The sequence below is a fragment of the Brugia malayi genome, assembly GCF_000002995.4.
Source record: "Brugia malayi strain FR3 genome assembly, contig: Bm_v4_Chr4_scaffold_001, whole genome shotgun sequence".
Lineage (NCBI taxonomy): Eukaryota > Metazoa > Nematoda > Chromadorea > Rhabditida > Onchocercidae > Brugia > Brugia malayi.
This window is the reverse complement of record NW_025062478.1, coordinates 2,905,458-2,926,497: the sequence shown is the minus strand read 5'-3', so window position 1 is coordinate 2,926,497 and position 21,040 is coordinate 2,905,458. Positions and strand designations below refer to the sequence as shown.

Genomic DNA, 21,040 nt, shown 5'->3' with positions numbered 1-21,040 from the left:
ATCAGCATTTTTTCAAACATTCCGTATATTAAATCTATTAATTTTAAAATTTAAAAATCTCTTTCTTCTCTTCCTTAAACATAATTTTTCTCGTATGGACATTTAGTCACGTTCGTTAGTGATAAATATTATTGATATAAATGATATAATCCAAGTAATGATTTAATTTAAATCAAATCATAAGACTTAATTTCAAGCAAATGATTAGATAGTTGCAATTTTGGTAGCATTAGGAATAAAAAGGTAAAGATAGAAGAGGATGAGTAAGAAAGAGAAAAAGAAAGAAAAAAAAAAAGGAAACTAACCTGATTACCATTTCCTACAAAAGTAAGAATAGTACCATTTGAATTATGCATGAAAGCACATTCACGGATAATTACACTTAATCGAGCAATTGGACTTGTTGTTAATGCAGTCATCCCTAATCCACCAATATTATCCATCAATAAATTGTTATGGAATTGAGCGAACTAAAATTAAAGAAAGGAAAAGAAATGAGAAAAATGATATCATAATGAGTTTTTGTTAACAAAAATTACGATAACTCTATTTGATACATAAATTAAATGTAAAATAAGATGTAATTTTATGAAAGTTAAGCAATAAAAAAAATAAAAAAAAGATAACATTATTGCTATGAATGATATTTATCAAATTGATGATCTAATTGATCATTTAACAAAAACAAATTGTAAACAAAAAATTCATTGAATTAAAAAAAAAAAATGATACCAAATAATTGAAAGTATGGCAAACTTTTGAAACTTTTATAATAATCAGGTATATATATATGATTATTTACTATGGTATATATGATTACGGTAATAATTACAGTAGTAATAGCTGTAGGAGAAGCGATAAAATGTAAATAGTAAACAATAAAATGAACAATGAATAAAATTTATTACCAACCAATGTATTATGAAAATGCAATTGAATGGCATAGGTAGTTGTACTGATATTACCAAATAAATGATAGCCATTATTCCGAATCATACAATTGCTAATTATAAGATTAGGTCCTAATTCACCTGTATTACGATAAATTATCGCACCGCGGTCATTCCTCTCGATGTAGCTATTTCGTATTAAAACTTCATCTATAGCATCTGAAAAGAGAAAACAAAAAATAATGAAAAAAGTCATATTTTTTTTTTTAAAAAACTTTAATTTAGCATATTAGGAAAAAAAACTTCAAACTGTTAGAAATTATTGAAAAATTATCTTGCATATCATATAAATAAATTAGATCACTAATAGATTATATGACTTATATATTTATAAGGATACATAATTTTTATAAGGATACAAGATAATATCCTTAAAAACACCTACATAATTAATTTAGTGAAAAAAACTAGCACATTTTAAATAGATTAGTGAGAGAAATTAAAGCAATTTATTTATTATTTAATAAATTTAATTTGGAAAAAAACTGTAAAAATTTGTATACGAAAATTTTAAATATATAAGACATAGTAAACTTGAAGTACGATTTAGGATAATATTGTATGAATAATACAGGATATTTCATTTTTTCTTTTTTTAGAAAACAATTTATTTTGGTAATAAAAATAATTAATTTCAATTTACTCATATAATTAACTAAGTAATTTCAGTAAAGACACACTGACATGTTTGTGTTAATGTTGGAACAACAGTAATTTCAGCAATAAATCCATAAATTCCATTGGCTGCATTAGCTCTCATATGTATAGCCAAAAGCGATTGTGCTTGGATATTTAACGACCAGTCTGATGTTTGTGAAGTAAACTGATGTATAATTTGAGTAAATTTTGCATCACTGTAAAGTGTTACTGAATCTAAACGGCCATAATTCATTTGAGAACCATCGTAAGGATTAATCTGTAATTGATTGTTATGTATAATTAAACTATAATTGGGATTGAACAAACAGTCAAAGTAACAAATCTCAAATTGTTCATAGTATAATTAATAAAATTTCTGCAAAATTATATAGCATAAAACGCTAGAATAATTAAATTATGTTGTAAAATTTAATACAAACTTCAGTACAAATTTTGCGATACTTAAATTTAATAAATATTTGGAATTTAACAAAAGTATTCATGAGATTTTTTGACTTTTCCTTGCAAAACGATATTTAAAAACAATTTCAAGCAAATAATTCTATTTAATGCATACTATTTTTGAAATAGAAAATTTTCTATTTTTTTCCTTACCAAAAGAAATCGAAATCCAATGCTTCGTTCCGGTGATGTAAAGATTTTAACACAATCAACAGTATGCGAATCATATTTGTAAAACATTATTATACGATTTAAAACTTCGAATTCTTTTTGTGCTGAGCAAATATCTAATAAACCACGAGCATTATACGGTATAATATTCATCATTCCTAATACACTTGCTGAAAATATCACTATCATACTGTATTCATACTGTATACAAACTACCGTAATACAATTGCTTCAAAGAAAAGTTATGTCATACATTCGAATAAATATAATAAATGAATCACTTTTTGTAAACATATTAAAGATATTTCAATATATCTCATAGTATTAAATTTTTACTATCCTACAAAGTGCTCCAAAATACTTCTTATAAATTAAAATTAGTAATTGTAAAAATACCTGAATTACCACCTGATCCCTGTAAATTTGATAACCATAAGCTTATGCCATAGCCATGATTTTGTGTTACATTAAGTTTGTTCAGAATTATATCTCTATATGGAATGAGAATCTGTAAATTCATGAATAAATGATTTAAAAAAGCTATAAATTTTAGAATTAATTTTAGTTGGTTCCAATGAATTTTGATCTTTATTTTTTATTTGTTAATCATTAGTATTTACTGATATTTCTTGTATCATCGATTTTATTTTCATTTTTTAAAAGAAATTATTGCTTTCTCAATTTTAAAATATTATCAGCTGCAAATTTTATTCATATCACATCCAAAATTGATTCATATTTACGGCATAAAAGCGATAAATGAAAAAGAAAAAAGAAGGAAAACAAAGAATTATATTTGGAGTCTCTTATCAAAATATCAGTGGTAGTTTTTGGTGTTAATATTGATTACAAGGAAATTTGAAATTAAAATTTATATTTAATTATATATGCATCGGCAATTCGGTTTTATATTATGTAAGCAGTATCATGATTTTGTTTTTGCTATTTAGTTATAACAAATCATTTATAAATTTAAAACTTTAATTCTGTTAATTTTAAGCTGCACTTTTTTATTTTTTAAATTTTATCACTTAAAATAAAAAACGAAAAACCTGTAAGCCATGCATTGATGAATTTGTTATGTTTACGTGATCGAAGATCGGACTACGTCCAATTGATAGTAACGTAGCTACGTCAATACTTTCATTATGACCTAATCCACCACCAACAATTTCCACATTTCTTAGTACTGATTGTTCTACAATTAGAAAAAAATTAAAAATTATTACTTTTTAATTTAGAATTTACATTTTTTTTGTTTCAAATTTCGCTTTTGAAAACGTAAATTATAATTTAAATTGATAAATTACAAGCATATAAAATAAGCTAAATTAACTGAAATTAAAACGAAATGGAATTAATTATTGATTCATCAATTTATTTATTCAAAGCTTTTCTTTTTTTTTTAAAAAAAGAATTATCTATTGGGTAATTACATTTTGATTGAAATTGGTAAAAGTTAAAAATATATGAATTGACAGCAAATTGCATTGAATTGAATAAAAATAGAATGAAATGAAATGAATTAAAATGACTGAAAAAAAAAAGAAGAAATAAATAATTGAACAAACTTAACCTGTCGTTGTATTATTACTTTGTGCATAATCAATGCTATCATGCGTAATTGTAATACCACCCCAATTACCAATATAATTACTATAAAATTCCGAATAATTAATTACGCTTTCATTTTTAAAATTATTGAAAATATATTCTATTTCATTTTATTTACTATTTTTTTATTCATTATAATTAGAAAAATTGAAATACAAATTAAATGAAATAACAAGTTTCATATAATTTCTGACTTCTGAAAGCAAATAATGCAGTTATTCAATTTTTATATTCAGATTTGTTTAAAAAATAATTAATTAGTTTCGTATAATTCTTTCTATTTATATAACAATGAAATAGTTCAGATAATTATTATTCAACTTTTTGCATTAATATTTATTCATTTAATTAAATCGATCTTCTAAAATTCATTTAATTTCTGAAATATTTATAATAATTTAAATGATTTATTTTCACATAATGTTTAAAAATTTTGGTTCATTACAAGAATTAAAATAATTAGATTTTTTCAAATAATCTAATCACACTGTTGTGAGAAAGAAATTATTCAATCAAATTTTCTCTTCAATTTCTTAAAAATAATAATCTTTTTTCAACAGTTATAATTCTAAATCTATTTTTTCACTAATAATAATTGTGAATAATTTTAGCATTAATTAATTTCGTATAGTTCAATTCATTCAATTTTATTTTAGATTTAAATTTATTGAAATAATTTAATCTTAATTCCAAGAAATTCTTTCGCACTTCCTTAATTTAATAAAAAATTTATTATCTATACCTCTCTTTCACCTGTATAATTTTCCGTATTATTTTTTCAATAATTATGTAATTTTTTAACAAATCTTGTAGAAATCATTAATAGTTCTCTATAATTTTTAATAATTCTCTTGTATAATTTTTGAATAATTTCTCTTCCTTTCTCTTTCTCCTTCATATAATTCTTTTCTTTCTTTTTTCAATATATTTTTTCAATATATATTTTCAAATTTTTTTCTTCAATATTTTCAATAAAAAAAAATTAAATTAACAATCATGAATTCATCAGTGTATAGAAAGAAAAAAAGAATAGAAATGAAACTAAAAATAGCAAAAATTCCTTAAATTCAGTTTAAAATTTCAAAAAATTATAATTGAAAAATAAAATTATACCTGTTTAGGGTCGGTTTTTCATCACAATATATATAATTAAAATGTTCATTATCAATACATTGCCACATACTTAAATTATTACTCATACGTAGTGGACAATGGTCAAACTTTAATTCTTCTCCAATACATTGCCGTGGTGTAACATAATTTTTTCGAATTGTTATTTTTGGATTATAATTCCATCGTGGTGTTAACCATTCATAAACATTAGCACTTTTAAAGCCAAGTTCACGACATACCACCTGAAATTTTAACAAATTTCATTTTTTCTTTTTTAATATTAAATTAAAAATTTTTGTCTTCTTTTTCTTAAAAAAAAAAAAAAAAAACTTTTGCTGATAAAAATATAAAGGAAATATGATCTTCAATTAAAAACAATGTAATATCCTTTTTTTTTTTTTTTTTTTTTTTTGATAATAAATAGTTGAAAAAATTTTTCTTTCATTTAAAATAAATGATATTTTAATTTAATTTAAACCATTAACAAATTATTGATTATTCATTTTTGTTCGTTTCGCAATAAATTTTTTTTTAACTTTCAAACATTTTTATTACCAATCATTTAACAATTTTAATTATATATTTCAAAAATAAACAAATAAATAAATAACAATTAAAAAAAAAGAAAAACCTGTGCATTTCGTATGGTAAATGCTCGATCACACGATGGTATCCATTCATTTGTTGTTGCATTATAAAATTCTAAAAATCCATTAGTTGGCTTTGTTCCATTCAAACGTATTCCAAATTGTTGATAATATGAATTATATCGATTTAATGATGGAAAATATTGATTAATTGTATCTTTTCCATACCTAATAAAGTAATTAATTTTAAATTAATCTAATTTTTTAGAAATAAATATTAATCTGATAATTAAATTCAAAAAAAAATTTAATTAATTGATAACTGAATTTGTTAAAATGATTTAAATTCCTTCACAATAAGATAAACTTTTGTAATTCCTGTATAATATATCAATTTTGCATAATTATATATTAATTTGAATATTTTAATGATAAAATAAAATAAAATGGACATCATTAAAATGAAATAAAAAGGAAAAATTATTGTTTATATTTAAATTTAGCTATTGAAATTATTAGCAAAATGATAATTTTAATTGCATACTATTTTTAAAAAGCTACGAAGAATAGAAGAAAGAGAGAGACAGGGAGGGAGAGAAAAAAATAAATTAAAATTAACCATTTAATTTGTCGCTTTGTTTGGTAATGGCATAAATTATTGGATTGAATGAATGAACAATGTTGATTTGAGCGTTTATGACGTGACGTGATTGTATCACGTTCTTTTGCGTATTCCGTTACGTTAATTGGCTTAAAACGTATTGGCTCCCAGTATGTTCCTTCTGCTCTTAAATTACCCAAAACAAGGATACGAACATTTGGCCAAACATGTACCTAAAATATCATTTTTACCCATATCATTTCAAACAATTCTTTTTTTTTTTAATTTTATATAAAAAAATGCATTTAATATAGAAATGATAAATTATATAAATTGATAAATAAATAAATAAATACCTAACAATTAATTACCAATTTTATTAATAATTATTGCTAAAGTTACTAACTTATTATTGATTTTTTTTTGTCTTCGCACTTGTTACCTTATTAAATTTCAAAATGCTAGCAAAAAATTTAAATGAAAAATGTTTCAAGGAAGGAACTTTTTTTTTATCAATTTACTTCATTAACTTCAAAAAATTAACACAACAATCCTCATAAGAACATAAATGAAAAAAAAAAAAAAAAGAAAAGAAACATAAACAAAGAGAGAAAAAGAAAAAATTTTAACTAAATTTTAACTGACTTCGACACCTTTTTCAATAGTAAGTGTTGCACCAGGCATAATTGTTAAATCTTTAATAATTCGATACGGTTCAAATGGCTTATAATGAAATGGAAATTCATGCCAACGTTCACGATTATAAGTGAGAATTTTAGACTCGTAAATACGACCATTTAAATTATAAATGGATGGTTCTGAATGCTTTTCATTTGCTAATTGTCCCTGAAAAAATAAAAATTTGATTGAAAATTAACTGCCATAAAGTGTCCAGAGAAAAAAAAAACCAGAAAGAAAGCCAATAAATAAAATAAATTAATAAAAAATAGTAGAAAAAAAGAAAAATAATTTTTTTTTCTTCAAAAAAATGAAAGATGAAGGAAAATTAAACCTTAATAATAAAATATTTCAATATTTAATTTGATCAAATTTTAAATTCAAAAAAAAAAAGTATAATAAAATTATTTCATAGTGTATTATATTATTAGCTGTAAATTAAACTTAATAAAGTATTTCTCTTATTGCAGAAACTAAAATATAACTTTGAGATTTTTTGAATGATAAAAAAAAGATAATATTTAGTTAAATATTCTCAGTTAAATATTTTTACATAATTCCTACACGTTGATAAATTGCATTTTCATAAAATATTTTTTACAATAAAGTTTTAAAAAAATTTTTTAATAATTTATGACAAACATTTTGTGGTTTCCACCAAAAACTAATGAAATTCTCCTTTGTAACATAAAATGGACTAAATAATGCCAATGTAAAAATATTCCAATCATCAAAATCAAAAATTCGTTGATTAATTGCAGCTTCATTAGCGACACCCCACCAATTATAGGTCACATTCATCGTATCCTTCACATTTGCGCTCTGTGCAAGAAGAAAAAAAAATTAAAAAATAATTTCTAATAATTAAATTTATTTATTAAATTTGAAAAAAAATTAAAAAATGCAAAATAAATATAGCAAAGAAGCAAGTAACAGTTTTAAATTTTATGTATATTTCAAATTCTTATTAATTTCATTTCAATGAAAAAAGCATTCATCGCATTAAAATCACAATTAACACATTGCTTTTTCAAAAAAAAAAGAAAAAAAGAAAAAATTGAAAATTTATAAAAGCTAACTTAAACAAAGACGATTAAGTTGTAAAAAAAAAAATTTCTAACTCTTATTAATTACTTGAATAGTGATAACTTTTAATTAAAATTTATTTCTTCCTAAAAATAACAATGAAATGAACAAAAAAATTAAAAGGATGAAAAGCAACCTAAAATGTAAAATAAAAAATACGAGCAAAAAAGGAAGAGGAAATTAAATACTTAAGTAATTGAATAGTTATAATTAAACCTTAGCGCCAGAAATAAGCTCGAAATCAAATAAAATATTCCATAAACGATTAAAATGAATATTAGCTAATTGTGATCCAAATATGCCAATAGTAAATGATCGTGGCCACATATCCACGTATTCTTGCGTATTATGTAAAAAACTATTTTGCACAAAGTAATTATATTGAATCCAAGCTGTTGCTTTATTACGTAATGAATGAGATCGAATATTCATTTTTAACATCCAACAACCCTGAATTAATTAATTAATTAATTAATTATCATTTGTCATGATTATATTATAAAATAATTACAAATTGAATGAATGAAAAGATAATTTAAGCAAAAAATCAAAATTTGAAAGAGGAAAAAAAATTTTTTTTTATTAGTAGAAACTATTTCTGAAATCATGTAACTATTTGCATAATTGGATGAATAAAATATATATTTTTAAATATCCGACAAGAAAATATAAAATAATATCTAATATATAAATTAAAATGTGAAATTAAACAAAAATTAAAAAAAAAAACTATTGCTAATTAATAATTATTTAAGATTACAATGAAAAAAAATGCTTATTTCATGAAAATTTAAAAAAATTTTTTTTTAATTTTAGCAATAATTATCTGTAAATAAAAGAAAAAAAAAAATTTTCATTCATACATACGTAATTGTAAATGAGTCGATTTCGTTCAAAGAATAAAGTTTTTTCCATTCCATTTAATGTAATTAAGCCAATTTCATTTGGTGCATTATTGTTTGTGAAATTATTGGATGATATATTAATAAATGCATAATATCCATTAATAAATATTGCAAAATTTGTATTATTTTCAAAGCGATTTTCTGTCATCTGTAAATTTAAATTTTTAATATTTTAAAGATCATCGATTTTGTGGTATATTTTTTTAAAAAAAAGTAAATTATCATATACAATTAAATAAATTACTAGAAAAAAAAAAGGAAGGATTGATAATTAAGTATATGTTCATCATCAATTAATTCATATTCCTCCATCTTTTTTTTTTTTTTAAAAAAAAAGATGTATTATTTAAAAGAATAAAAAATTTCTTTTATTAAACTTAAAATGATTAATTAACGGATTAATTCAATTTATGAAAAAATTATTAATAAAATATTTTGTTACCGATAATAAAAAGCCAAAAAATCTTTTTTCTTGCAAAAATCATTAATGACAATTTTATTTAATAATCATTAATAAGTGTAAATAAGAAGAAAAATTTTAAAAAAAGTTAAAAAGTTGAGGAGACAAAATGCTATTACTTCATAAATGTACTATCTGTAAAAAAAAGAAAATAATATTTGCACAAAAAAAATATCGCTATTGTATTATTTGCAGAGAAAAACTATCGCTATTTTATTATTTGTATAGAAAAATTATCGCTATTTTATTATTTGCATAGAAAAATTATCGCTATTTTATTATTTGCACAGAAAAATTATCGCTATTTTATTATTTGCATAGAAAAATTATCGCTATTTTATTACTTGCATAGAAAAACTATCGCTATTTTATTATTTGCATAGAAAAATTATCATTACTGTACTATATTAGCATAGGAAGAATATCACTGCTATAGCAATGTTCGCAGAAAAAATACGATCATTGCATACTTATTGTTTTATTTACATAGCAAAAAATAAATAAAATAAATACTTTGAGAGAATGAATTTGCTGAGCTGATAAATTGATAGTATCAGGTAAATGTATCATTATTGTACTATTTGCATTATTTTCAAAAGTATTGGACCAAAAAAACCATTCAAATATATTAGCACTATTGTAAAGATCATAATGTGATTCAATAATTGATCCAGTATTGTTAATTATCGAACAGTTATCAATATGATAAGCAATCTATAATAGCAAAATTTATTGTTTATTTTATTTTTATTTGTAAAAAGAAAAAAAAAAACAATTATTTACAATGAGTTATGGGAAATGTTTTAATAATTTCAATAAGTTATATAAAAAATATTTAGTTGAATTTTAATATAAAATATTTTAATAATTAATGTAATAAAAATTTTAGAAATTTTATCACTTTTTTTTTTTTTGTGAAAGATATAATTTACTTATTAATTTTAAAGTTTCTTTCATATATTTCTTATTCTAGGTATGAAAATTTAACAATTGTTCAAATTACTTTATCAATTCTAAAATATCCTCACTATATCTTAAATTTGTCTGTAGAAAAACAACCATTTTTACTTTAAATAGAAACAAATTTATTCTACTTTGTTCTTTTAAGTAAGTGTTCAAAGTAAAATTTATAAATTCAAAAATTATATTAAACACATTCTTTTTTTCACTGAATCAGCAAAACGTCAATGATTGAAAGAAATTTTCAGCTAAAAAATAATTTATTAACTAATTAATTAATTAATTAAACACTGTTTTCGGTCAGTTTTCCTTCTTTTTTCTAAAATATTACAAATTTAAATGCAAAAATAAACCTTTGCAATTGGTGTATTATTAAAAATGATATGTTGTGGTGAATGAATCCATATAATTGCATCCGTATTATTAATAAAATCAACTTTTTGAAACCAAAGTTTTTCATTTGCAAATCGATTCAACAAATTATCATTTTGTGTTATCCAATTTGAATAATGAATTGATGATATAGCATATCGATTATTGATTATTTCTGATTGATACACATGCACATATCGATTCAAATATTCTTGTGCTATGAAAAGAAATTAAAATGCTAAAGCTAAAAAATGCAAATTTAAATTAAATTTGATTTCATTTTCAAATTACAAGCAATAAATTTGATTAATATTTCGATTACTGATTAGAAACATATAAAATAATCAATAACTGATATATCCAAGATATATATCAGAAAAAAAGTATATTATTTCTTACTCATTTAGTAATTTTCAAAAAAAAAAAAAAAAAATTTGTTTTTTTAATTACAAAAATGTATTAATTTGAATAAATTTAACTTACCATCAAGAAAAAGTACCAAAATGATTACTGATGGTTTCCCGTATGTTCGCGTATATTTTAATTGTAATGTATTTGATAGTGATAAAATGGGGAAATGAATGAGATCATTACGTACACTCCAAATTTTTTTCCCGATATTATCCATTAGAAGGATATCTTCATCGCTTTCCTCATTAACCCAATTAATAACCTACCCATTATTATTAATTATATTATAGCTTTATTAAATTTTGTAAATTTAAATCATAATTATTGTTATATGGTAACAAATTTTTGAATAAAAATAATTTACATTTCTAATTGTCACTGAAAAAAAAAAAAGAAATGAGTCTATTTTACAATCTCCATATGTCAATTATAATTTGATCAATCTATCATTAAATTATTTATGTACAAATAATTAATTTAAAAAAATTTTTTTTTTTTTAAGGAAGAAAAAAGTTATAAAAAGATATATTAAAAAGTTATGTGGTGTTTTATGTATTTTTTTTTAAAAAAATTAATTTTTATATCACAAATAATTTAATGATATATTGATAGAATTATTATTTACGCATTATCAACGTCAAATTCTACATTTTTTTCACTTTTTTTTTTACTAAATTTTATTTGATAATATAATTTTGGATGATTGATTTGAGTAACAAAGTGTTATTATTTGCAATAAGACGAAGTAAAAATTGTGTTATTTAAAATAAAATGCTTACTTGTATAGCTAATCTTGAATTCAAACCATATTCATGGCCACTTGCAAATAATGACATTTCATAAATGCATGGATCAAGAAGTGCTAAAAATAAAAATAAATTTTTGACAAAATTTCAATTATCATAATTGTGAAAGAGGGAGAGAGAGAGAGTGAAGGACAGAGAAAGAAAAAAGTATTCTTATTTATCTGTAAATTTTTTGCTTTAAAATTATTACAATTAATTTATTTTTTAATGATAAACTTTTTTTTTACCAAAAAATGCAAAATTGCTAAAACCAATTTTATCGTTAACAACAGAATTTTGTTCAATTATTATAAGTAATTCAAATCTAAATTCAAACCATCCAATATATTTTGTTTAATTATTATAAACAATTTAATTTGCATCAAAATTTGAAAATTAGTTAATCAAAATTTTACCAAAATTTGAAAAATTATCATTTTATTGTTAGTTAATCTGCTTTAAAGAAATGAAGAAAAGAAAGAAATAACCAAGTGGACAGTCCGATGTTACTTTAGCAATTAAAAATTTTCGTTGATTAAGATGTGATTCATGAACCGTTAACTTATCGATATTTACGTTAGGTATTATGAAAACATTATTAGCTTCCATTTCCGGTTGCTCTCTACGCTCCAACCACGTCACTATATCACGTTGTAAATCATTAGTTATCATTGGATTATATCGAAAACCGGATTGTTCATTTCCGGTTAGAGATACCTAAAATGATAAATTATTCCTTCTCTATATGCTGATGAAAAAAAAAAAAAGATTATATATAGCATTAAAATTATTGGATATTATTGAATATTAATATTACTAGTAATATTACTAATATTTTTATTGCTATTGTTAATATTAATTATTATTAGGATTAATACTGTTAATATTATTAACAAAGTTATTTGAAGAATTAAAAAAAAATTTTTTCAATAAAAAAATTGGCAAAAAATGAAAAAAATCGACTGATTTAATTAATGATATACCAATCAGATTTGTTACTTTTTTAGTTTTATTAAATTTTGAAACTATTATGCCAGTAATTAATATACAATTTAGATACTTAGAAGAATTTCAGCATTAACAAAATTATCAAACCTTATGAATTGTAATTCCCTGTGAACGTATTTTGAAGCCATGACGACGATTATTTTCAAATTGGCTCATTCGAATTGCTGGCTTTCTTGTTAAATCATTGTATACTATATCAATACCATTCCAAAAATTATTTCTAATGTACAAATTATGAAACGTATGACAATTCCAATCAATCTGTAATGCTGGACTAAATTTTGGTATACGAAAGTCGAAAAGTCCCGCTTTTTCAATAATCCATTTTTCCATGGAACTTTGACCCGTAACTAATGGTGGATTTGCAAGGAAAGAATATCGAACACCACTCCAACAAGGCTCCATACATCGTAAACCTGCAAAAATTAACATTCAGATTTTATTTTGTCTCTTTCTTATCACTTTAATCAGTAAAAAGATTCATATAATATTTCTTTAAAGGAGTCAAGATAATAAGAGTAACAACAAATAATAGTAAGAGTAATAGTAATACAGTGCTAATGAAAAAAACGATAATATATAAGCCAGAGATAAATTAAATAATGTGTCACAGTTATCAAGAAATTGAAAAAAAAAAAAATTGAGCTAGAAAAAGTATGAAAGAGCTCAAACAAATTTGCAACAGAAAAACCCAAAAATTGAAGTTGTTAAATTTTAAGTTAAAAAAAAAAAAATCATTTAATATGTTACTTGCTCTGTTCATTTGTTTACTTTCATTCAAAAATAACAACGAGAAAATAATAATTTGAAAATAAAATGAGATGAACAAATAAACAAACCGACAACATTTGTTGGTAAACATGATGCTGCAATATTATGATCAACACCATCATGTCGACAATTTGTAATATCATATTCATTTTCTTCACAACGAATATTATCCATTACTATTGGTAATTCACCCGGAGATGGAAATATTTGCCAATTTTCAAAATATTCAGGATCCATTATAAGGCCAAGTTGATTACATGCCAGTAATCCTAATTCTTTGGTCCAACTTCTATTGCAAATTGTACCCCACTGATTGTTAACAAATACTTCTAAACGACCAGAAAGAACCTAAATAATAAAAGAAAAGAAAAAATGGATATATTAATTATTTAAGCAGTTTTCATTATTTTGGCAGAAATAATTTGCTACTGGTGGATACGGTACAGAATTAATTCCAATCTAATACAGTAATTGGTGAAGAAATTATTGAAATAACTTCTAGTTGATAAATATGTGGTAAGTTATACTGTTTCACGGTATTATAATTATTATTGATACCGTATTTTTATTAACTTTTTTTTGTTTTGATTCAATGCGGTAATCTGTAGAGCAATCAGATACAGTAATATGATACGGTAATAGGTACAGTAATCTGATACAGTAATAGGTTTAATCTAATAGTAGAGACTAACATCAGTTTTATTGTTTTCATCCACTAGACGAATATTCGGTAGCTGAGGCAGAGTAAACGGTGCACCTGTGAATTTAACCATTTCATCAGAGGAATGCAATTCCGCTCGCACTAATTCACCCTACAATAAATTTTAAATATAAATTAAAAAAGAATTATCAATTTGAAAAAAGAAGTAGTAAATTCATTATAAATTAATTGTAGTAAGTAAATTTCAAAGCATAGAGTATAAGAAAGATTTATTTGAAATTAACTTAAATCAATGAATGACTTTCATGTCTAAATAATACTAATGAATTTGCTATTTTATAATTTCATCGGTTTTACAGCTATTAATTTCAAACATGTAATAATGATAAATAAAAAAGCATCATCACCTGAATCAACATCCCTAAACCATTATTGAATTGTAATACAGTATCTGGTGATAATGTAAGACGAGCTCCAGGTACAATATTTAAATCATCTACTACTGTATACAAACCCTTTCCTAAATCTTGATTTTCCCAAATTGTACCACCTAAAATGTATGGTTCACTATCTTTCCGAAATGAACGATAGTATTGCTGTACGGTAGTAATATGAGGCCTTCGTTGATTGCATACAGCAGCAAATGGATTTACCTGTAAAATTATTTTTTTTTTTTCCTCCATAACTTTATTGAGAAAAAAAAAAAAAAAAAAAAACTAGTCATTACAAAAGTTTCAATTTCTTTTCTAATTCATTTTATTTCCCTTTTTTTCTTAATTTTCAATATACTTTTTCGAGCGCTTTTTTAAAAACAAGGAATTTCTTTTGGAAAAAAATGGAGTTATTTTCAATATTTTCTGACAATAATAATTCTTTTTTTTCTGGGATTTTTAGTGAGAAAACAATCGGCAAATGATTTAGAAGCAAAAGAAAAAAAAAATTAAAAATTATAATTATAAAATAATAAATCTAAAATGTGTTCCCTTTTAAAATTGTCAAAAAAAAAAAAAAGAAAAAAGACGAAACTGAATTTTTTTTTTTGCTTAAAAACAAATAAAATAATCAATAAATAGTTTTAATAAATGCATTAATAATGAGCAAAAAAAGTGATTACAGTGTTTTTTTTTTTTTGATATTACTAAAACAACATACTTCAATAACAGCTAAGGTATAACGATTGAATTGATCAAAAATTCGATGCATAAATAACTCAGGCCTTGGGTAGCCCCAATTATTTTCCCGAGCATCGATCCATTTAGCATGTTCAGCAAGTTCACTAGCAATTTCATATGTTGCTTGAGGATTTTTGAAACAGTTACGATTGATTATTATATTGCTGAAAATTTAATTTACTAATTAATAATAAAAATAAAAAGTAATAATAACTTACAGAAATAACTAGTTAAAAATAGTTTAGTTAGGTGAGAATTTAGTGAAACAATAAAATTAACAAAGGGAGTTAAGTTATACCTGCTAGAAACCACTAAAGCAGCATATGGAGTAGACCGTGGATTAAGGTAAGGAAATGGATTAATGACACGATTTTCTCGAACTTCATTTTGTTGATTAAATGTAATATTTTGAATTTGGGAACCTTCCACCATGCCAAGAGAAACGATACTTTGGCCGATATTAAATTTGAATGAATTCTTTGAAATAATCACCTGAAAAAGAACCAGAATTAAATTTGATTGAAATTAAAATTGCTTCATTCAGTTAAAATTTCATTAAGTCCTTCAATATGAATATTTAAATGTTTATATAATCAAAATTACTGTTGAATTAGTATGTAATGGAAAATTATGATTTACAAATAAAAAAAATTGAAATATGTTTTTAAAATTATTCTTTGTATATATGTATAAGCAAAAAAAAAAGTGACATAAGAAAGTTGGTAAATAAAAAGAAATAAAAAGTTGGTAAATAAAATAAAAATAAAAAATAATTAGGAGAGAGCAAACCTGAGCAGGTAAATTATACAATTGTGGATAACGAGCATTTCGAATGATCAAGGCAGTATTATTGTTTGCAATAAATTGATTACTTGATATAATCGTTATGGTATTTACAGCTGGTTCCATCCGGAAACCTACACCTAGACCACCTTCAATTCTATTTCCGGTAAAATCAACAATGGTATTAGCCATTCCAACTTTCTGACATGCGAATATCTCAACAGATGCATGGTAACGATTTCCGATTAACTCAGTCCAACTTATTAGCACCTGTAAGTTATATAAGAAATTTACAAATTAACCAACGTAACAATAATAACGATAAAATCCTAAATTAAAATCAAATTTTTTTAATAAAATTTTACAAAAAAATTTTATGAATTATTTTTATAAATATTTCAAATTTCAATTATTGATTTGGTAAAAGAAATAATTATCAGTGAAAATAGAAAATTTCAGATATAGAACTGGGATAATAATTAAATCTTTCGATATATTTAAATTTCTTTAGTAATTATATAAGAAAAAAGTTTAAAAAAAATTTTAACATCTTCCATTTCTTTTATTTAGAAAGTTAAATAAATATAAAAATATCTACCGATTCCAAAGTATTGATGCATATATTTACCCATTTTCTGCACAAAATAAAAAAATACTAGTGAGAAATTTTAAAATTATGTGAAAAGAATATAGTACGAACTTAAAATCGAAAATTAGAATTAAGAACAAGTAATAGTAGATGTCATCATGGCAATAAATAAAAAAGCTTGGAATTTATAAAAATTAGCTAACTGAAGTTGAAATGTGAAAGAATTTCAAATTAATTTTACCTTTGGTTGAATATTTTTCCATAATGGTATACAAAAATTTCCAATTAAAATACCACCCCATGCATTGTCAACAATTTGTGTACGTAAATAAAAAATATTATTCGATGGACGTCCTTTAATAATAATTTCTTGATGAAGAGGTAAATATGGCGATGAGGTATTTTGATGAAATGCACAACCTAAAATTATTTTCATTAATTCATTTCTAACTAAATTATAGGTTAAAAGATATTTTCAATCATTTTAATTGTTGTGTGCAAACATAATAATTCACCATTCCAGGTTTAATTTAATTCATTTCAGTTCAATTAATCCTTTAATTTAGTTCAATTTAATATAGTATGAACAGCTACATTTGAATTTGATCTTTCTGTAATTTTAATATCATAACAAATGTTTTTTTTTAGCATTTATTGATTATTACTGATTAAAATGTGAAATGTGGAACTAAGAAATTTAGATATTTTTTTCATATTATTTTATATTATTTGAGATCATATCTAATTGGCATGCAAATGCTAATTAAGCTAAATATAATACATTTGGGAAAGAAAAATTTAAAAACTTTCAAATATTAAAAAGGAAAGTAGGAGACAAACCTCGCCATTTGTTGCCACTAATTATGGTACCATTAATTGTAATCGAACCACCAGCATATGAAATATTAATACCGTCACCCCAATTGTCACTGATTCGTGATGCATTAATCCATATATCTGCCGCACCATCACGCACCAAAAATCCCGCATTCCCCTCATTTTCCATTATTGTTACATTTGTTAACACTGTTCTTTCACGTATATCTTGCGCCAAAATGCCATTTCCCGTATTATTTGCTATTAGCGTATGCGTTATATTCAAACCGTAAAATGCTTTATCTAAAATTGGAAATGAAAATTTCAAATTAATTACTAAATAGATAAAAAGAAAAGGAATATAAGGAAATGTGAGTTATATTTAAGTCGAACTTTTGCAATCATTCATCATGAAAAGATGTAAATTAAATGAAATCTCATTTGAGTGCTATAGTATTGCTAAAGTTTAAATTATGAATAAATTAAAATAAAGAAATTCTCAATGAATTAAAAATTGTTGTAAAATGAGAAATCTAATTAGTATTATTTGATTAAAATACTTATTAATCTTCAACTTTTTTTTATTGTTTTCATTCTCGAGAATTTCGATAGACTATTAAACATACCAGTAACAGAAGCATGAATTCGAAAAATTAAATTAATATCACCAGCAACTCGACCACTTAGCCCACTTGGTATATGCTCTAACGAAAGAAATATTGGTTGATCAGTAGTCCTGTAAAAAATTTTCCCTTTTCATTACTTATATCAGTCGTAATTTAATTTTATTTGAAGTAAAGACAACTTCAACCCTCAGTGGAAAAATGATCCAACCGTTAAGGTGGATAAATTGAAAAATATTGAAACTTAGCAGTAAATATTAGCAAATATTGAATTATTACCGAACTATCAACTATTCCCAAAATTAAGAAATAAAAAGCTAATTAATTTCACTAAATTTTTAAATCTCCGATTATGGTGCACTAATATAATTAGCTATCAATTTAAAAATATCTCAATATTTGCACACATAATGAATAAAAAGATGAAGAAAAAAGATCAATTTAAGAATGAAATTTAAAATGAAATAATAATTAAATATAACCGGAATGAAACTGTTTGAGGAAGAATATTATTCAAAATTGGGATACGATATCGTTCACTATCACAGCCATCATAATTCACATTTGCATTACATATGACTAATCTAGTTTCCGAATCCAGATTTTCATCATTTTCATTTTTCACTGCCACAAATTGTATACTGTAGGTATACGGTAGTTCGGTTGGTAGTGATACTATCTAAATGCACACAGTAAATAAAGTTATGCATATACTGTAGAAAGGAAATGGAAAATGTTTGGCATATTTTTAACAAACTTTACTCTGAAGACTAATTTTTGAAGTTAACCTCAAATAAACTAAAAGCAAAAACGAAAGAAGTAATAATAATTGACGAATGAAATTATAAAAATTCCTATAAACATCAAATAATCAATATTATGTGATCAATTATACAGAGTTTGTTAAGTCATTTAAAAAACTCATTACAAATAAAAAGAAAAAATTACCATCCAACAAGGTGAAGCATTGCTACCATCAATTACAGTTCCATTGATAAGCTTTGCTTGAATTAAATGTGGAAAAAAGAAAGTATGCGGTATTTTATGTTCTATACACATATCCAATCTTGGCTTTTTATTATTTTGAAATTGCACTAAATCATTTTCAAGTCCATTACCTAAATTAAAACAATTTTCAATTAGTTGAATTTATAAGAAAATTCAATAATAATTTTTAAGCAATCGCTTAGAAATTTACCAGTACAGTACATGCTAAATGTACAATTTATCTTTAATCAATATTAATCTGACAGAATAATTTAATTGACATTAGTCTATACAGTATATTTGATTGACGACTGTTTTTTGCTGCTACAACTGAACATTAACCCAAACATACGGTAATTGCAATACCGTACGCAGAGAATGAGAAAGCCTACGGTAGTGTATCACGCTTACTAGATACGGCAGAATACCAAGACGTGTCATATCCTTCACGATAATGTATACCGTCACCGTAATTCCCGGTAATAGTTGTCATATTAATAAAAACTCGGCCATCAGTAGTGTTCATTACCGCTATTCCATGACCTCTAAAATTAACTGACAAAAATCGCATTCTATGAATAGTGAGAAATTATGTGAAAAATGAAACATTGTAAAGAAAGCAAAATTTGATGAATTCCTTTTCAATAAATTAATTCCTTTTCAATAAATTTAAAAAATAACACCTCAACACTTTTTCTGTCTCAGATTAGATTATTATTAATTAATATGATTGAGAAAGAATCAAGTAAAATTATTGGAAAAATATTAATTAATTTTCAATGAAATTCAAAGTTGCGAAAATACTAAATATGTCTATGCTCATTTTAACAAACAGTTTTACATAGAAAAAGATAAAAAAGTTAGCTAACTAATTAGAAATGAAACATTCATCCTTCAAAACAAAAAGAAATAATTGGCCAAATAATATAATTATAAAAATCTTCCTCAAAAAAAAAAAAAAAAAAAAACGAAAAAGCAAGCTAGATGATTGAAACCACAATAATTCCTCCATAAAAATTTAATCAAACAATGAAATTAATAAATTATAAAAATGTCTCATCCTCAAAAAAAAAGAAAAAAAAAAAAATTAAGCTCTAGCTGTGAAACCATAAAAATCCCTCTAGAAAAAAAATTAGCCAAAATGATTTATATTTTACCGTATTTATAATTTTTTATATTTATAATTATAAAATTTTAAAACATTTATAATCTTTATAATAAACACTTATAATAATTATACTATATATTATATATTTATAAAAAATATTTACAATTATAAAATAAATATTATAATTATATAAAAAATAAAAAAGGTTTATATTTATAATTATAAAATTTTCGCTTTTTTTGATATGAATGTATTTTTTACTATTGTAAATAATTTATTTACATTATTGAATTAAGATTCGTAAAAAAACAAAATTTTTTTTTCAATAATCGATTTTCTTTCTTTTCCCTTTTCTTCCCATTTTTTTGCTTCAGCTCGAATGAATATTCAATTCCAATGAATAATACCTATTATTACGGATGGTTGAATTAGCAATGACAACAGGACCGGTGAGTTGTTCAAGATGAATAGCATCACCGGCACTTCTCTCAATCCGAAGGCCATTCATAATCGGTGGAATACCTTCAATCCAAACCGATGCTGTTGTATTTTTGGTTGACCTTCAATTAATAGCATATAATAATAGCAATAATATGCTAATTAACAAGCTGATGCTTTTTTTTTAAATCTAATGAAAAGATTATAAAAGATTAAATTTAACAAAAATATTGAAAAAACATTCTATTTCTTTTTTTAAAATTATTTTATATAGTATTATGAATGTTTGC

At 23.2% G+C, this 21,040-nt stretch overlaps 1 protein-coding gene across 2 annotated transcripts in view; it reads right to left on the bottom strand.

Annotated features, from left to right (window-relative positions):
- Positions 1–21,040, bottom strand: part of Bm8308 (CG3921-PA, putative) — a gene marked incomplete at both ends in the record, with an annotated part of 33,705 nt that overhangs the window by 6,342 nt on the left and 6,323 nt on the right. For both annotated transcript variants that reach the window (XM_043081432.1, XM_043081433.1), the window contains 33 exons: positions 306–470; positions 913–1,109; positions 1,635–1,866; positions 2,205–2,392; positions 2,619–2,730; positions 3,275–3,420; positions 3,799–3,878; positions 4,950–5,191; positions 5,581–5,764; positions 6,156–6,370; positions 6,783–6,983; positions 7,458–7,637; positions 8,118–8,351; positions 8,769–8,954; positions 9,780–9,980; positions 10,580–10,815; positions 11,082–11,271; positions 11,789–11,871; positions 12,283–12,511; positions 12,890–13,218; positions 13,642–13,921; positions 14,266–14,385; positions 14,642–14,887; positions 15,387–15,570; positions 15,705–15,898; positions 16,196–16,459; positions 17,020–17,198; positions 17,619–17,897; positions 18,221–18,330; positions 18,700–18,896; positions 19,166–19,335; positions 19,616–19,749; positions 20,720–20,872. In XM_043081432.1, coding sequence (XP_042937366.1) covers positions 306–470; positions 913–1,109; positions 1,635–1,866; positions 2,205–2,392; positions 2,619–2,730; positions 3,275–3,420; positions 3,799–3,878; positions 4,950–5,191; positions 5,581–5,764; positions 6,156–6,370; positions 6,783–6,983; positions 7,458–7,637; positions 8,118–8,351; positions 8,769–8,954; positions 9,780–9,980; positions 10,580–10,815; positions 11,082–11,271; positions 11,789–11,871; positions 12,283–12,511; positions 12,890–13,218; positions 13,642–13,921; positions 14,266–14,385; positions 14,642–14,887; positions 15,387–15,570; positions 15,705–15,898; positions 16,196–16,459; positions 17,020–17,198; positions 17,619–17,897; positions 18,221–18,330; positions 18,700–18,896; positions 19,166–19,335; positions 19,616–19,749; positions 20,720–20,872 — 6,340 coding nt within the window. The remainder of the gene's footprint in view (positions 1–305; positions 471–912; positions 1,110–1,634; positions 1,867–2,204; positions 2,393–2,618; positions 2,731–3,274; positions 3,421–3,798; positions 3,879–4,949; positions 5,192–5,580; positions 5,765–6,155; positions 6,371–6,782; positions 6,984–7,457; positions 7,638–8,117; positions 8,352–8,768; positions 8,955–9,779; positions 9,981–10,579; positions 10,816–11,081; positions 11,272–11,788; positions 11,872–12,282; positions 12,512–12,889; positions 13,219–13,641; positions 13,922–14,265; positions 14,386–14,641; positions 14,888–15,386; positions 15,571–15,704; positions 15,899–16,195; positions 16,460–17,019; positions 17,199–17,618; positions 17,898–18,220; positions 18,331–18,699; positions 18,897–19,165; positions 19,336–19,615; positions 19,750–20,719; positions 20,873–21,040) is intronic.